The sequence below is a fragment of the Schistocerca gregaria genome, chromosome 2 (assembly GCF_023897955.1).
Source record: "Schistocerca gregaria isolate iqSchGreg1 chromosome 2, iqSchGreg1.2, whole genome shotgun sequence".
Taxonomy (NCBI): domain Eukaryota; kingdom Metazoa; phylum Arthropoda; class Insecta; order Orthoptera; family Acrididae; genus Schistocerca; species Schistocerca gregaria.
The window spans coordinates 15,145,669-15,162,401 of NC_064921.1; the positions used below are offsets into that span (position 1 = coordinate 15,145,669).

Here is a 16,733-nt window from a genome sequence, read left to right on the forward strand (position 1 = left end):
GAATGACAAAAAGTACGCAATACATTTGGCAGATTCGCCCATGTGTCAACAATGCGACGTGCTGGATACGTAAGACCACCGGCTGGTCTGCGGCGACGCGTTGGCTGTCTGGACTCTAGCAAGGGAGATACTAGCATTCATGCGGCGCACTTTATATACAGCAACATCTGTCAACAAAGTATTTTATCCAGAGGAAACGTATTTTCTGCATCATAAGCAGGACGCAGTCGCGTGCATCACAGGGATGACAATCCATTACATATACATTACTCGCCATTAAAGTTGCTACACCAGGAAGAAATGCAGATGATAAAAGCGTATTCATTGGACAAATATACTAGAACTGACATGTGATTACATATTCACGCAGTTTGGGTGCATAGATCCTGAGAAATCAGTACCCAAAACAACCAACTCTGGCCGTAATAACTGCCTTGATACGCCTGGGCACTGAGTCAAACAGACCTTGGATGGCATGTACAGGTATAGCTGCCCACGCAGCTTCAACACGATACCACAGTTCATCAAGAGTAGTGACTGGCGTATTGTGACGAGCCAGTTCCTCGGCCATCATTGGCCAGACGTTTTGAATTGGTGAGAGATCTAAGGAATGTGCTGGCCAGTGCAGCAGTCGAACATTTTCTGTATCCAGAAAGGCCCGTTCAGGACCTGCAACATGCGGTAGTGCATTATCCTGCTGCAGTGTAGGGTTTCGCAGGGATCGAATAAAGGGTAGAGCCACGGGTCGTAACACATCTGAAATGTAACGTCCACTGTTCAAAGTGCCGTCAATGCGAACAAGAGGTGAACGAGACGTGTAACCAATGGCACCCCATACCATCACGCCGGGTGATACGCCAGTACGGCGATGACGAATACACGCTTCCAATGTGAGCTCACGGCGATGTTTGTCAAACACGGATGCGACCATCATGCCGCTGTAAACAGAACCTAGATTCATCCGAAAAAATGACTTTTTGCCATTCGTGCACCCAGGTTCATCGTCGAGTACACCATCGCAGGCGCTCCTGTCTGTGATTCAGCGTCAAGGGTAACCGCAGCCACGGTCTCCTACGTGATAGTCCATGTTGCTGCAAACGTCGTCGAGCTGTTCGTGCAGATGGTTGTTGTCTTGCAAACGTCCCAATGCGTTGACTCAGGGACCCTGACGTGGCTGCACGATCCGTTACAGCCATGTGGATAAGATGCCTGTCATCTCGACTGCTAGTGATTCAAGGCCGTTGGTACCCAGCACAGCGTTCCGTATTACTCTCCTGAACCCACCGATTCCGTATTCTCCCAACAGTCATTGGATCTCGACCAACGCGAGCAGCAATGTAGCGATGCGATAAACCGCAACCGCGATAGGCCTTTATCAGAGTCGAAAACGTGATGGTACACATTTCTCCTCCTTACACGAGGCGTCACAACAACGTTTCACCAGTCAACGCCGGTCAACTGCTGTTTATGAGAAATCGGTTGGAAACTTTCCCCATGTCAGCACGTTGTAGGTGTCGCCATCGGCGCCAACTTTGTGTGAATGCTCTGAAAAGCTAATCATTTGCATATCACAGTATCTTCTTCCTGTCGGTTAAATTTCGCGTCTGTAGCACGTCAACGTCGTGGTGTAGCAGTTTTAATGGCCAGACACAGACGTTTGAACGTACTGAATTACTGGCAACACTTGCAAGATGGCTACAGAAAACTGTTACGGCTACGGATGTACAAGACCTGGTATGCCAGTTACGTAGGAACGATTTCTGCGGACCCGCCATTACTTGTTGGGTTTCACAAAGATGAGCACCGCCGCTCATATTTGCGCACCCGGCGCACCCGAAGTATAAGTGATCAGCTAAGGACAACTATGCGAATATGCGACCTAGGAAGAACTAACAGTTGCACAGTTAGCAATGGATTGTTACTTCGAATTTTGTTTTAATATCCATAAATACTTTTCTTAAGGGTGCTGGAGGTTGCGCCACTTTGAGTTTGTTGTTATTTTATGCTGCATGGTAGGACAGCAGCGAGGTTCCTTCCAGAACAGTTTTAATATATAATGACGTACTATGGTTTTGTGAATAATAAAGGTTTCTTTATCTCCTACCTTCTCTTAAAAAATGGTAGAGCACTTGCCCTCCAGGAAAAGAAAAGAAAATATAAAATGGCAAGGAGACCGAAAATATAAAATAGTAAAAAAGAGAAAAAAAAGTGGTTAACACATCTGCCTCGTAAGCAGGGGAGCCGGGTTCGATAGCGGCCCTTGTACAAATTTTCTCTTGCCGTTTCAGTCTATATACATAAAATCATGTCTATATGGGATCAACAAAGACTCTGAAATTGTGTCATTTCCTTTGTATGCTACCAATAGGTTTTATCAATACGCAAGTATTGCAGAGATACTTCGTGAACTCCTAGAGGGAACACGACGCTCTTTTAGTGAAGCGCTGTTGAGGAAACTTAGAGAACCGGCATTAGAACTGGACTGTAGATCGATTCTAATGGCAATCGGTCATAACACGAGGAAGCAGTCACACATAATAGCCTAGACACATTTCACCCTCCATAGGAGATAGACATCACTAAAGACACCAGGCTAAAGGGCCCATTGCGTGCCCAAACCTAACTGAATGTGTATTAAATAAAGTGTTTTTCTTTTATCCTTACGTCCCATCCTAGAAGAATAAGTCATCAAGGATGATCTCTTCAGTCCACACTACACACTATATATATATATATATATATATATATATATATATATATATATATATATATAAAGAAAAGAAAAAAGGGCCACGCGCTCTCTCTCGCTAGCTGTGTTAATATCGAAGTGTTATTGTATGGATATTATATACAACCTTGGGCTTAGAACTTAGTTAAGATTTGGATTGCACTATGGATTTGTAAATTGTATTGTGAAATTAATTACGTATCTACTTGCTATGAGAGCAATAGACGCTGCCTGCTTCAGTGGGAGAGTAAAGATAAGTAATCTTCCTGATCGCTGGCAACTCACTGTGAGTCTAATCTTTTCCCGGCCGTCAGATCTTGCGTTACAACCCGGTCACGTCCTGCTGCCAGTTCCAACTTATTTTTGCCACTCCAGGCAGACAGAATGCTAACATTTCAGCCTGGCTGTGATACACAACCAACAACTTCATGAAGAGTTCGTATTTGAACGCAATGCATTTTTGAATGTGGAAAATTCTTCTATAATTGTGCACCGTACCAGTGAATCTACTGCTCCTGATAGGATGGAACATTTAATCCTATTTTGTCTTACTAACTTAACTGATAATTTAGAACGTAAGTACATCAGTACCTTTCGTTTTATAATTGATGCTTATTCTTTCTTTTCGGGGTGGAGTGAGACATATCTGTAGATAAGGTGAGAACAGTTATGTTCCTGCGCCTCTTTAATGTAAATTAATTGTAATCTTAAACAATACATTTTTGATAACAAGTGAACGGAAAATTGTTCTGAATTTCTGTATCTTTGAAACAATTTTCGTCCCAAGGAAAAGGATTATTTTACCTGCAATAAAAACAATCAGAGTGAACTGACTTAGTACCGAAAGAGATTCACTTAAAGATAACAAGCTGTTCATTTTTTTTGGCATTATATTTGCTGTACACAAGCAGTCGATCTATTGATACAGAAGTAAGTTACATTCTTAACACGATGTTGATAATGGATGACTAAGTTTGTACAAAAATATTTGACTTATTTTGTACAAGTTTGTAACTTCTGTAAGAGTTTATTGTTAAACATTGTTAAATTTTTCAGATTGTATTGATTACATTGTGAGACACAAATAAAAACGATATTTCATGTTTTCTTTAATGTGTCACATTCTTCACTTTTTGTCTTCTTTTCAGACCACAGAGTATATAATTTAAATAAACACTCAGTACTAAATGGTGAGTTCTGAAACGTACAAAGCTTACGAAATTTTTATTAACGATATACACACCACCTTCTTTACACATGGGAGCCTAGATCAAGGGCTTTTGTACTTCGGTCTGCTACTCAAAGAGTCATAAAGTCTTTTGAAGTATCTTGATGTTACTGGACATTTTCTCATCCAAAGGCAACAGCATTTCCAAAACTGATTAAATTCTTCAACAAAAAATTGGTACAGTTGCCTCTTGAGGGCAATGTATAACTTTTTAATTACGTTATCACAGAGTGCCTATGAAAATCCAGTACATAGAGCGAATCATAGTGTCGTTTCTGACCTCTCTTTAACAGCTAGAATCGGAGAGAGATTTGAAGCACACGGCTTAAGGAAGGCTTTGTGTTGATTACCACATACTGACTACGTACAGGATACGACTTGTAAGTATAACGCAGCAGACAGTGAGCACTGTGTCAGCTGGAAGTCTGTCACTGGAGGTGCTCGTTCCTTGTTTGTCACTTTCTTCATCCGAAGAGGGATAAACAGTATTGTCTGTTGACATCGTCTCACCTCCAACAACTAGAACAGGAAAAACAAACATAAAAGTGAGTGCATGAAATAGTAAATTGAAGAAGAAGAATTACGATCACTAAAATTTTGCTGTGTTTGTGGCCGGAAACAAAAGCGCCCTGAAGAAAGTCACTTGTAACAGTGACCGAAACGTCGGTGGTTTTACATATTGACAATGTGGTCACGAACCAAGAAAAATTTCATTGAGTGTGACAAAGGCCCCGGAAGCCTACGTTTATAAGATTAATTATATTTTTGCACGTTTATTACGATTAGTGAATATATTTCAATAATGCTTGGGTGAAACAGAAGTGATATCTGGTACAGCTCAAGAAGTGTTACCAGCCCTCAACTTTTCTTATCTACATAAGCCATTTAGGAAACAATCTGTACAGCCCCTTCATATTACCTGCAGATGATGCAATCGGTTACCGTCTAATAAAGTCATCAGAAGCTCAAAATCAATTGCGAAATGATGCAGACAAGATATTTGTGTGGTGTGAAAAGCGGAAATTGACTCTAAAGTATAAAAAGTGTGAGGTCCTTCACATGAGTACTAAAAGAAATCCGTTAAGTTTCTTTTACACGATAAATCAAAGAAATTTAAATACTGTCGATTCAACTTTTTGCCTAAGGATAACAGTTACAAACAATTTAAGCTGGAATTATATAGAAAATGCTGGGGGAAAGCGAACCAAGGACCTCGTTTCATTGGAAGAACACGTAGAAGATGCAACAAATCTACTGAAAAGACTATGTACATTACGCTTGTGCGTTCTCTCCTGGAGTATTGCTGTGCGGTATGGGACACTCTCCTTAAAGGACGACAGCTCGTCTTGTATTACCATGGAGTAGCGGGCAGGGTGCCACGGGAGCGATACGAGAAATGAAGTGACAATCATTAAAACTGAGGCCTTTTGTCGTTGCGGCGGGATCTTCTCATCAAATTACAATGACCAATTTTCTCCTCCGAACGCGAAAATATGTTTTTCGCCGTCACCTACACAGGGGGACAATCGCCATCGTTATAAAATAAAAGAAATGAGACCTGGCACAGAGAGATTTAAGTGTTCGTTTTTCCCACGTGCAATTCGAGAGTGGAACGGCAGAGAAATAGTCTGAAAGGTATTTGGTGAATCCTGTGTCAGGCACTTAAGTGTGTACTGGAGAGTAGTCGTGTGAGCGTAGATAAGGGAGACCTTGTATTATTTTTTTTTATTTTCTGGGCAGAAGCTGGCTCTTCGAGTGGAGACCGATTTAAAGTCAGAAACTTTTCAACGAAATACCAGGTGTGCTTGAAGTGAGGCAGAGAGAATACCAACAGGAAACACATGGGAGGGGAATTTCCAGTTGTGGTATTTGCCCTACAGCGTGTCGCTACCAATGGTCGGAAACCGAAGGATGGAAACTGTAAAAGTGTGTTTGTTCGTATGTATACATACACTACGCTTTTAATTTTCTTATCTGGGACATACAGCCGCACAATTAAATCAAAAACAAAGTCAATGATTTGTACTACATGAGCAGTGTACTTCCGTCGCTGCCGATAGCATGAGGGTTAGAACTTAAATAGCCCCAACTATTATATTCACAACCGATACAAAATAGTTACATGTTTACTTTGAAGGGCAGTAGCGGGTGCAGTCACCAGTGTTGTGTAAAATCCATTGCCAGCAACGTGGAAGGCGTAGTATCCGTTAGCAGAGCCTGTTCTGTAGATGGTGAGAACGGAGCAGTCTACTGCCAGTCGACTCTCTGGAACAGTTCTGAAGCGAATGCCACCAAGTTGTTCCTTCATCTTTGGAATCAAGTCAAAGTCACAAGTCGGGGAGTATGGTCGGTGAGACTGGGAGGCACTGTACCATCCACCAAACAGAGCAGCCACAGCTTGCGCTGTATGCGGTAGCGCATTGTCGTATGAAGTGATAGATGGGCTGCCCAGAAAGTGTCGCCGCTTCTTTCGCAAAGCTGGTCGCTGGTGATGCCCCAAAAACGAACAGTCATACTGTGCATTTGATTCCCAAGATGAAGAAACCACTTCGTAGCATTAGATTCAGAACTGTTTCAGGGATTTGACAGGCAGCAGACCACTCCATTCGCACCAACAGGACAGGCTCTGCTAACGGTGTACTACGCCTTCCACACGGCTGGCAATGGGTTCTACACAACGCTGGTGACTACTTTGAAGGACAGTAACAGCTGCAAACAAGTAACTCTTTCGTATTGATTGTGAATAAATAGTAGCCACTATTTAAGTTCCAACCCTCGAATAATCATATAATAATAATAAATAATGTGATTCTTCAGTTTCACCCGGCGATTTTGTTTGATCGAAGAGTCCATGGGTGTACTGCTGGTCCATGGGCACAATATTACGGCGATCAATCACGTCGCCACCGTCAGGGCGCTGACGAAATGAGCTCCTCAGGGCGGGCGGCCGCCTTATATCCCCTCCCCCCACGGGCCGTTCCCTCCGCGGTCCGCGCCAGCAGTCGCGCGTCGGTAGTCGCGGAGACGCAGGGGTCGGCGTCTGTGGCAGCGTCGGTGTACTTGCTGCTTCCGCCCAGCTCGCCACATCGTTTTCGTTGCTGAGTGTCTTCTTAATTATACTCAGTGCTATTTCCATGCCTTGCTACAGGTATAATCGCAGTCTCGGTTCATGAGTTGGTCCCAAGTGCGAATTTAGATGGCCTCTCTCTGACAACGCTGTCCCATTATTTAGAAGTCTGGGCCGAGATATTGGTACGCTCGTAATCCACCTCGTGTTTTCCGGACAAACAATGCTCTACGACCGCCGACTTGTTAGGAAACTTCTGTTGTGTGCGCCTTTGATGTTCTCGACAACGATCTTCGATGTTGCGCACTGTCTGTCCAATACAAGTCCTACCACACTAACAGTGAATCTGGTATACACCTGCCTTTCGCAATACGAGATCATCTTCCACACTTCCCAGTAAAACTCGTGTTTTATTGTTCGGGAAAAAGACAGTTTTAACTCGATGTTTCTTTAATATTCGTCAGATTTTCCCCAATAGTGCGCCAGTGTACGGAATAAATACAGTGGCTACTTCTTCCTCTGGGACTCCTTCCGTCTTCAAAGGTTGTACTGTAGTCGTGGTGCAGAGAGAGTGTCTAATCTGCCATTCCGAGTACCGTTCTCTCGGAATACGGTTCTGAGGGGTTCCAGCTCCTGGGGCAGACTCTCTGTGTCTGAAATGCTGCGCGCCCTGTGTGCCAGTGTTTTTAGAACCCCATTTCCCTTTGAAGGTTGGTGACAGCTTTCTACATGGAAATACAGATCAGTGTGCGTTTCCTTTCTGTACACACAGTGATCCAATGTGCCATCAGCTCTTCTCTTGGAGGTCAGGACATGCTTGAGAAGGTCGGTGGTCTTCTCTTCAATTTTCTGGCTATAAGCTCGACTACCTCTAATAGAGGCAACCAGTTGAATAATGAAACTTGTGTCGACAGTTTGTTGCGTTATTCACCAAGTTGCCTCTACAAGAGTCGGTAATGCTTATAGCCAGAAATTTGACGAGACGACCACCTACCTTATCAAACATCTCCTGACCTCAACGTATTTTCTGTTGAATGGAGAATACGGTAAACAAACGGAAGTAGTCATGATGGGCAGCCCACTGTCACCCGTGGGCTCGAATTTGTATATGGAGTATTTCGAGTATGAAGCCTTGGCGTCACCCGAATGGAAACCTACTTGCTGTTCCGTTATGTGGATGACACGTTCGTCATCTGGCCCCACGGTAGGGACAAGCTCCTGGACTCCATACATCACAACATCAAATACACAATGGACACCGAAGCAGTGTCATTGGGTCACAGTGTGTACACGAAGAAAACGCACACTGATCTGTATTTCCATGTAGACAGCTGTCACTACTCATCTCAAATGCGGAGAGTCTGCCGAGGAGCTGGAACACCTAAGAACTGTATCCTGAGAGAACAGATACTCGGAATGGCAGATTAGACGCGCTCTGTGCCCCACCACTACAGTACAAACTTTGGAGACGGAAGGAGTCACGGAGGAAGAAGTAGGCACTGCATTTATTCCGTACACTACTGCACTATTGAGGAAAATCGGACGAATATGAAACAAACACCGAGTTAAAACTGTCTTTTTCCCGCCCAATAAAACACGAGCGTTACTGGGAAGTGTGAAAGATGATCTCGGATTGCAAAAGGCAGGTGTATACCAGATTCACTTTCAGTGTGTCAAGACTTGTATTGGAGAGACAGTGCACCCCAAGACCGTTGCCGATAACATCAAATGCAAACGCAACTGAAGTATCCTAACAAGTCGGCGGTCGCAGAGCACTATTTGTCTGGAAAACACGAGGTGGATTACGAGCGTACCAATATCTCGGCCCAGACTGCTAAATACTGGGACAGCGTTGTCAGAGAGGCCATCGAAATTCGCACAAAGGACGAACTCATCAACCGAGACTGCGATTATAACTGTAGCAAGGCATGGAACCAGCACTGAGTATAATTGCCCGCATCTCGTGGTCGTGCGGTATCGTTCTCGCTTCTCACGCTCAGGTTCCCGGGTTCGATTCCCGGCGGGGTCAGGGATTTTCTCTGCCTTGTGATGGCTGGGTGTTGTGTGATGTCCTTAGGTTAGTTAGGTTTAAGTAGTTCTAAGTTCTAGGGGACTGATGTCCATAGATGTTACGTCCGATAGTGCTCAGAGCCATTTGAGTATAATTAAGAAGACACTCAGCAACGAAAACGATGTGGCGAGCTTGGCGGACGCAGCAAGTACACCGACGCTGCCATAGACGCCGACCCCTGCGTCTCCGCGACTACCGACGCGCGACTGCTGGCGCCGACCGCGGAGGGAACGGCCCGTGGGGGGAGGGGATATAAGGCGGCCGCCCGCCCTGAGGAGCTCATTTCGTCAGCGCCCTGACGATGGCGAGATGGTTGATCGCCGTAATATTGTGCCCGTCACTGAAGCGGCAATACACCTGTGGACTCTTCGATCGTAATAAATATTTGTCTTCTGTTGAATACCATATAGTGATAAAAGAAAGACATAAGAACGTAAGTAAATCACCCGAAGTAGAAGTATATCACAAAATTTTGTCCATGGCTTCACGTTCAGAGACCGTGAATACTTACAATTGCATGAAAACAGCCCTCGGTCACTAATTTTAACGACTTAACCGGGTTTCAACACCGCTAGGAGTGTCTTCGTCAGAATTTAAATCAATTAATGGTTTATAACATGGTCACATAGTCTCTAACATATGTTTTTAGTCGTAACTCTAAGTACAGAATCTCTAAAATGGGTCTGAGCACTATGGGATTTAACATCGATGGTCATCAGTCCCCTAGAACTTAGAACTACTGCAACCTAACTAACCCAAGGACATCACACAACACACAGTCATCACGAGGCAGGGAAAATCCCTGACCCCGCCGGGAATCGAACCCGGGCGCGGGAAGCGAGAAAGCTACCGCGACCACGAGCTGCGGATTATTATTTTATAAATGACATATAAGTACTGCCAGTCTCTCACGATGATTCTGTACTTTGTATCATACGTTTTTAGCCATAATTCAGTGACCATGTTATAGACCGTTCTTTGATTTAAATTCTGAGGAAGACACAACTGATATACTTCTACAATTGAAAGAAAGCATCCCTCGGTCACTATTTTTAACGAATTGACCGGGTTTCAACACTGCTACGAGTATTAGTGGTCAGACTGTATACGTCTTTGATAAAAGTTGACGTGTTATATATTGATCAAAGTGGGTTGTAGCGGTGACAAATCACAGATTTACGAATTTTATTGTCAAATACAGCCTTTCGCACAATCTTCTTTCTTTCCATGACATTGTCATTTACCTACATTGCTTGTGTCCGATAAACACTATGTCATCAGAGGTATTTGGACACCACTGTGTACATCGTAATTGACCACTAGATATCACGGCAGTCGGACGCGGTATAAATGGAGGCGCGGAGTGTTGTGTTGTCAGCAAAATGGATCGGTCAGAAGAACTCAACGTCATCGAGACTGGGCTAGTCATCATTCTACAACTGCCCAAGACGACAGTTGGTGAAGCGACTGTGAAGTGGAAATGCGAAGGAACAAACACAGCTAAGGCGAGACCGGGCACATCTCAGGTACGAGCCGGCAACGTCGAGTATTTTGGAGGGCTGTGATAAAAAATTCACATGAAATCAACGGAAGGAGTCACTCGATTTTTTTAAAGTAGCTTCATCAGTCCACCTAGCGCAGTGACTATGCGTAGCGAGTTAAAAGGAATGGGGAGATCCTTACAAGTCACACTCATCTACACACAGTGCTGCACGCTTGAGGTGGTACGAACAGCGACCCTGCTGGGCAGCGGATAAGTGAGGGGAACCGAGTGATTTGGAGTAATGAATTACTCTGTAATCTGTTGCAATCTGATGGAATGGGTTTGGTTTGATGAATGCCTGGATAATGTAACCTGCCACCATGTGTAGTGCCAACATTGAAGTACGGGATGTGTTTTTACGGTATGGTGGCATTTTTCGTCATAGTTTTTGGTAGGATGTAGTCCCCCCATTGTGCTTAAGAAAATGCTTACTGCAGAACAACATTTTACAGCATTCTTTACTGCTACAGTAGAGAAAAAGTTCAGAGATAGTGACTTTTTGTAGTATCATAACAATGCGCCCTAAGAGGAGAACATTTCTGGAATGGGCTGACTTGTGCGGAGTCCCGACTTCCATGCAATAAAACACGTTTGGGGGTGAATTAGAAAGTCGACTTCGATCCAGACCCCAGTGTCACCTTCTCTGATTTCGGGCTTCGAGAAATAGTGAGCTACCATTCCTCCAGAGACATTCAGACACCTCACTGAAAGCGTCCCCAGGACAGTTCACGCCGTCAGAAAGGCGAAGGGTAGCCACGCCTCGTGTTATTGTACACTAACAGGCGTCCAGGTACTTTGGACCTTAAAGTATATTTCAAACTGTCAACAGTTCTAGAGAACAGGGAGAAACTAGTAGCAGTTCCTAGAGCAATTTGACCATTTGCAATGTGAAACTTGTTTCAGATTGAATGAAACACCCTTGGTGCACACACTAATACCCGGCAATGACGCCGGTGAGCAAAGTTTGTTGCGAACAAGGGAGTAAACTACGCGAAAGCAGTCTGTAGAGAGACATTCCATATGAGGACGAGCGTTGTCCTGTTGCTGTTCTTCTTTGTAAGACCAGATTTTAAATTTTATATTTAATTTTCGTAGCTGGATACCTTTTCTTTAAAAAAAAAAATTCTTCATGTGCCCTGCAATACTATAGATACTCTAAACGTCTGCTGTTTCTGTGTAGTAGTGCACTGTAGCATTCAAAAAAATATGCATGTTTATAGCTAACTTTTCCAGAGTTGCATTAATTTGCATTATAATTAACCGGTTTTAACTGTTTTAAAGAAGAAATCCGAATGACCATGTAACACATAGTAGTTTGTAAGTTTCACGCGCTGCTAAGCCAACCCCCCCCCCCCCCCTATCTAGTCACAGGTGGCACTATTTCGGACCGAGACTTCCGCTAAAGCCACCTCACACGCATGGCTCGTTGACGCCGAACCATCAGTACTATTTATGCTGGCTAATGCACACTTCTGTGCCGTCCACGCAAGACATTCAAGCCCTTTTTATACCTATCTGTCGCAGTTAACACATACTAATGTGGAGTTTTTAGTTAATCCAGTAAGTACGAGGGTCGTTCAATAAGTAATGCTCCACATTTTTTTTTTAAAGTCCATTAATATACATAGAAAAACGTCCTTGCTGGTGCTTCACATTCGATGTTTGTTCTGTGATACGGTGAAGTTTCGAACCGCTGTGGCAGATAGCAGAGCCATAGTACCGCGTCAAAACGGCATCTACATAACTACAGGCAGTGTGCTGTTACTGAATTCTTGTTTGTAGAACTAGAAACCGTGGTGAACATACACAAATGTTTGTGTGCAGTGTATAGCGATGCTGCAGCTCATAGGAGTACAGTCGGGCGATGGGTAAGGAAAATTACAGCCTCAGGAAATGCAGAAACAGAGCTCCATAATCAGCCATGCTCGGGACGTCCTGTCACAGCCACTGCTCCGGACATGCTGAATCGTTCGGATGACAAGTTGTGAATCGCCGGTCGGTACGAATAATGACAACCGCCTCTACAGTTGTCGGTCAGCATTGGAAGTTCTTCGATGACCGAGACTCTTCGATATTCAAAGAGGTGCTCACGAATGCTCACAGTAGACCACAAGATTCAAAGAAAGGCCATTTCATCTGAGCGTTTGGAGACCGACAGAGAGGCCTTTGTGTCACGGATCGTTACTGGAGACGAATGCTGGGTACACCACTTTGCGCCGGAAACAAAAAGGCAGTCCATGGAGGGGAATCATCCTCATTCACCAGAAAAGAAGAAACTGAAGAGAACCTTCTCTGCCGGAAAAGTGGATGTTGGTTGTGATGGCGTCATTCTCGTGGACGTGATACGAAGAGGGTCAACCATCAATACGGTGACCAACACGATAGTGCACGCCCACACACAAGTCTGAGAACCAGGGAACGCGTTGCCAAATTGGGTGGACATCACTGTCTCATCCATCCTACAGTCCAGACCTGGCACCCACGGACTTCCATCTCTTTGGGCCGCTTAAAGATTCTGTACGGGGAACAAAATCTGAAGTCGCTGAAGGTGTCAGTCATGCAGTGAAAACACGGGCACGCCTACAGCCAAGAGCTTTTACCAGCAGGGAATAAATGCTCTTCCACAAGTTGGCGTACGGCTATAAAACGTGATGGAGACTACGTAGAAAAACAGGACATGCACAAGACATGTTGATGTATATCGTCACCAAATTCTGGCTCTTAAGAATAAATATGTTCTGAGAAAAGAGATGTCGGGCATTACTTATTGAACGACCCTTGTACATGGGCGTATGAAACTTAAAAAGGTTTATCCGGCTTCCTATCACTTAATGCCTCAGTAAACAGTCAAACGTTTTTGACAAAATCACTCTTATCTAGCCACGGATTTGCCAAGCAAGCATGTACACGTTCAAACAATGTTTGTCAACTTAACCTCGATTTGAAGCAAACGCTATACGTGCTCGTGTGTATTTTGAGACTTGAGAGTAGTGAGGCAGGCCAGAAATGCAGACAAAGCAAACCTGATACTGACTCTGTCTCTGTGTTTAAAGAAGAAGAAGAAAACATGGTTTAAAATGAGAGATTTACCCATGAAAATATGATAAAGGAAAATTACTCTCAGAACCCCTATGATTACATCAACTTTCTTCAAACGGGCAATGACACTTTATGAAACTTATTAAGTCCCTTCTAAAATAGCAAATTTTCCTCTCCAGTTCGTTTTTATATGGTCAAGAATGTGTTAAACAAGTCCGTACACGTACTAAGAAAGCTTGTCAGTTTGCCCTTACTTATGAAGCAAACGCTTTTCGTGTATGCTGTATTTTGGCACCAATGGGAATGGCCACAAGAGAAAAGACAGCATTCTGATGTTGCCTCTAGCACTGCGTTTAAAGAAGAAGAAAATAAGACGCTGGTCCAGGGAATGTTTTAAAATGAGAAATATGCAACTGGAAACCTGTTAATGAAATTGTTTCAGTCAGAATCTGATGATTACATCAACTTCCTGGAGGTGGACAGCGAAACGTCTCATAACTTGATTAGCGTTATTTCACCTTCACATTGAAAAAGAAGATACAAGTACCTGAAAACTTATGTCATTAGAGGACCAAGTAGGAGACAATGTCATTAAAATACCGCATCGACGGAACATATGGCCAACATCGTCCATGGAAAAACTTCGAATTCTTTTATTGCATTCCACTCCGTTTGTATGTCACTGTATGCGTAAATTATTGTTTTGTTCATAACCTCTTCATGTGTAATAGATGGCTGGGAAAGAAGTGGTACCTCTACCATTTTGTTAATTGTCAGTGCTATTTTGTTTATAGTTTTCATAGTGGTGGAAGCTCGCGATAGACTGAGACAAATTTCTCACTGAATATATGTAGCGAAACGTCAACATAAATACGTTCGCCATGTTGTCAAACTATCCGCCAATCAAAATTTTTCGCAAACTCGACAAACACGGCCTATGATTCACAAACACGTCAAACTACACCGTAAACGGACAAACATACCCGGCGAAGTGGCGCATCGGTTACCACACTGGACGCGTATTAGGGAGGACGACGGTTCAAACCCGCGTCAGGCCATCCTGATTTATGTTTTACATGATTTCGCTTCAGGCAATTGCCGGAATGGTTCCTTCTAAAGAGCACGGCCGTCTTCCTCCCCCATTCTTCCATAATCCTAGGGCACCGATGACCTCGCTTTTTGATTCTCTCCCACCACTCAACCAACCATGAATCGGTCAAACATTTCGCAAGCTTAGTTATGTTTGACAAAATCTTCGTTTACGGAGGCCTTTACAGCTGTCGCGCCATCCAGTTCAGTTATAAACAACTGCTTCTAGCGTGCTATCGTTTTTATCTAGACGATGAACGATGGTATTTGCCTGTAATCAAACGCTTTACCGCACCATGATTTTTTAAAAAGCTGTGAGTACTGAGCTCTCATTGTTATATGGCGTTTTATGGAAGTACACATCTGTTTTGCCGGCTGGAGTGGCCGAGCGGTTCTAGGCGCTTCAGTCTGGAATCGCGCGACCGCTACGGTCGCAGGTTCGAATCCTGCCTCTGTCATGGATGTCTGTGTGAACAGTGTGTTGACGTGACGGGCGTTCTCCCGTCCAGCCGCAGCGCCTTGCACCGCCTTCAGCCGGCTGCGCCATATGGCCCACAGGCTCCTTCGGCCGGCGTGGGAACCGGAATCTTACTCACTCCCGACCTTGTGGTTGCTACAGCACCGCTTTACTCACTGATCGTATCTAAAGAAGTGATACGAAATTGTAAAACAGGAAAATAAGGAAATGAAATGTGGCTTGGACATAAGGGGTACCTTACAAATTTTAAAACCGAGTTTTCCCGTGTTCATTCTGAATAAGTGAAGTTATTTGTTGAAATTTTTGCGGCCACTGTGGGTGCGCCGCCGTCATTGGACGGATAACGAAACTAAAAGAGCAAGAGACGGGAAATGTTTATGAAGATATTATTATCAAGCCTCAAAGCTGGTATTCTGGTCCTTGTTTGTATTCCTCGCGCACCGTCGCCGTGTATTTACTTCCTCGACGGTGGGAGGCCACAAAACTTGAAGCCTATAGCCACCTTCTCTATTCGAGTTAATATTCGTTCTTATAAATCTCCTCGACTAGCACTCGTTGAAATCTATATTTTGGCCACCTTTCTCGAGTGCTCCTTTCCCGCACATATCACACTTTGTATTAAACAGCACGACCGCCACAGGCAGTTAAAACATTCTTTTCCAGTCCCCGTTTCTTCTCTATGCACTTTGCCACACCCACACAAGAAGATTTTTATTTTGTTATGGCGCAAACATAAGTCTTTATACAATTTTCTGGAGAATTACGCATATTCGGGTTGTAATTCTAGAAACGAACGGCAGCGTAACAGAGAAAGAAGGTGGTTCGTCATCTTACATATTAGCATAATTAACGATATGTCGTTTGAAAACTCTTTCTATGGATAAACCATCACATTCGTTGGCCTTGAGTGTCTTCCTTAAGAGATTCAGCTGCGATTTCAAGCTGTTATTACCGTTGATACGGAAGGCACATGAAGACAGAGTGCTTAACAATGCTTGCTTCTCGACTGAGTGCTGATACGAAGTGGCATCTAGATACTTATTTGAGTTTGTAGGCTTTCTATACATTCTGTCTAGACTATTGTCAGATCATCACTTGCAGGAACAGGAGATCGACATCATTCCCTACCTCCCTGGTGAAGTTTATTGCGTGATGAATCTATTCTGACACACTGTGGAATGTATCAAGCTCTTATTGTGTGTCATTCACATAGTACAGATAAGTAGAAGGCTTTAGTGGCGCACTGATTAATGCATATTGTTCAAATTGTTGCATAAAAATGTCAGCTGCGACTGGCTATAAAGGTTAACCAATGGCAATACGAATTCTCATAAAATTTTACGTTCCACTTAAAGCAGCTCGGTTACAGACATAATTCGATCAGGTCACGCACATACGGAACAACTTCTTTCCCTCTGATCTCCATAGTACCTGCTACTGGGATACTCATTTCACATCCAAACTTACAAGAATGTCGCTCATGTATATTT

The 16,733-nt window shown here is 43.7% G+C and overlaps 1 protein-coding gene across 1 annotated transcript in view; it reads right to left on the bottom strand.

The window, feature by feature from the left end:
• Positions 1-3,600: 3,600 nt before the first annotated feature.
• The window catches only part of LOC126336241 (glypican-5-like), a 728,632-nt gene continuing 715,499 nt past the window's right edge, over positions 3,601-16,733 (bottom strand). Inside the window, exon 9 of the mRNA XM_049999730.1 lies at positions 3,601-4,475. Within this exon, the coding sequence (XP_049855687.1) occupies positions 4,303-4,475 (173 nt within the window). The 3' untranslated portion in view covers positions 3,601-4,302. The remainder of the gene's footprint in view (positions 4,476-16,733) is intronic.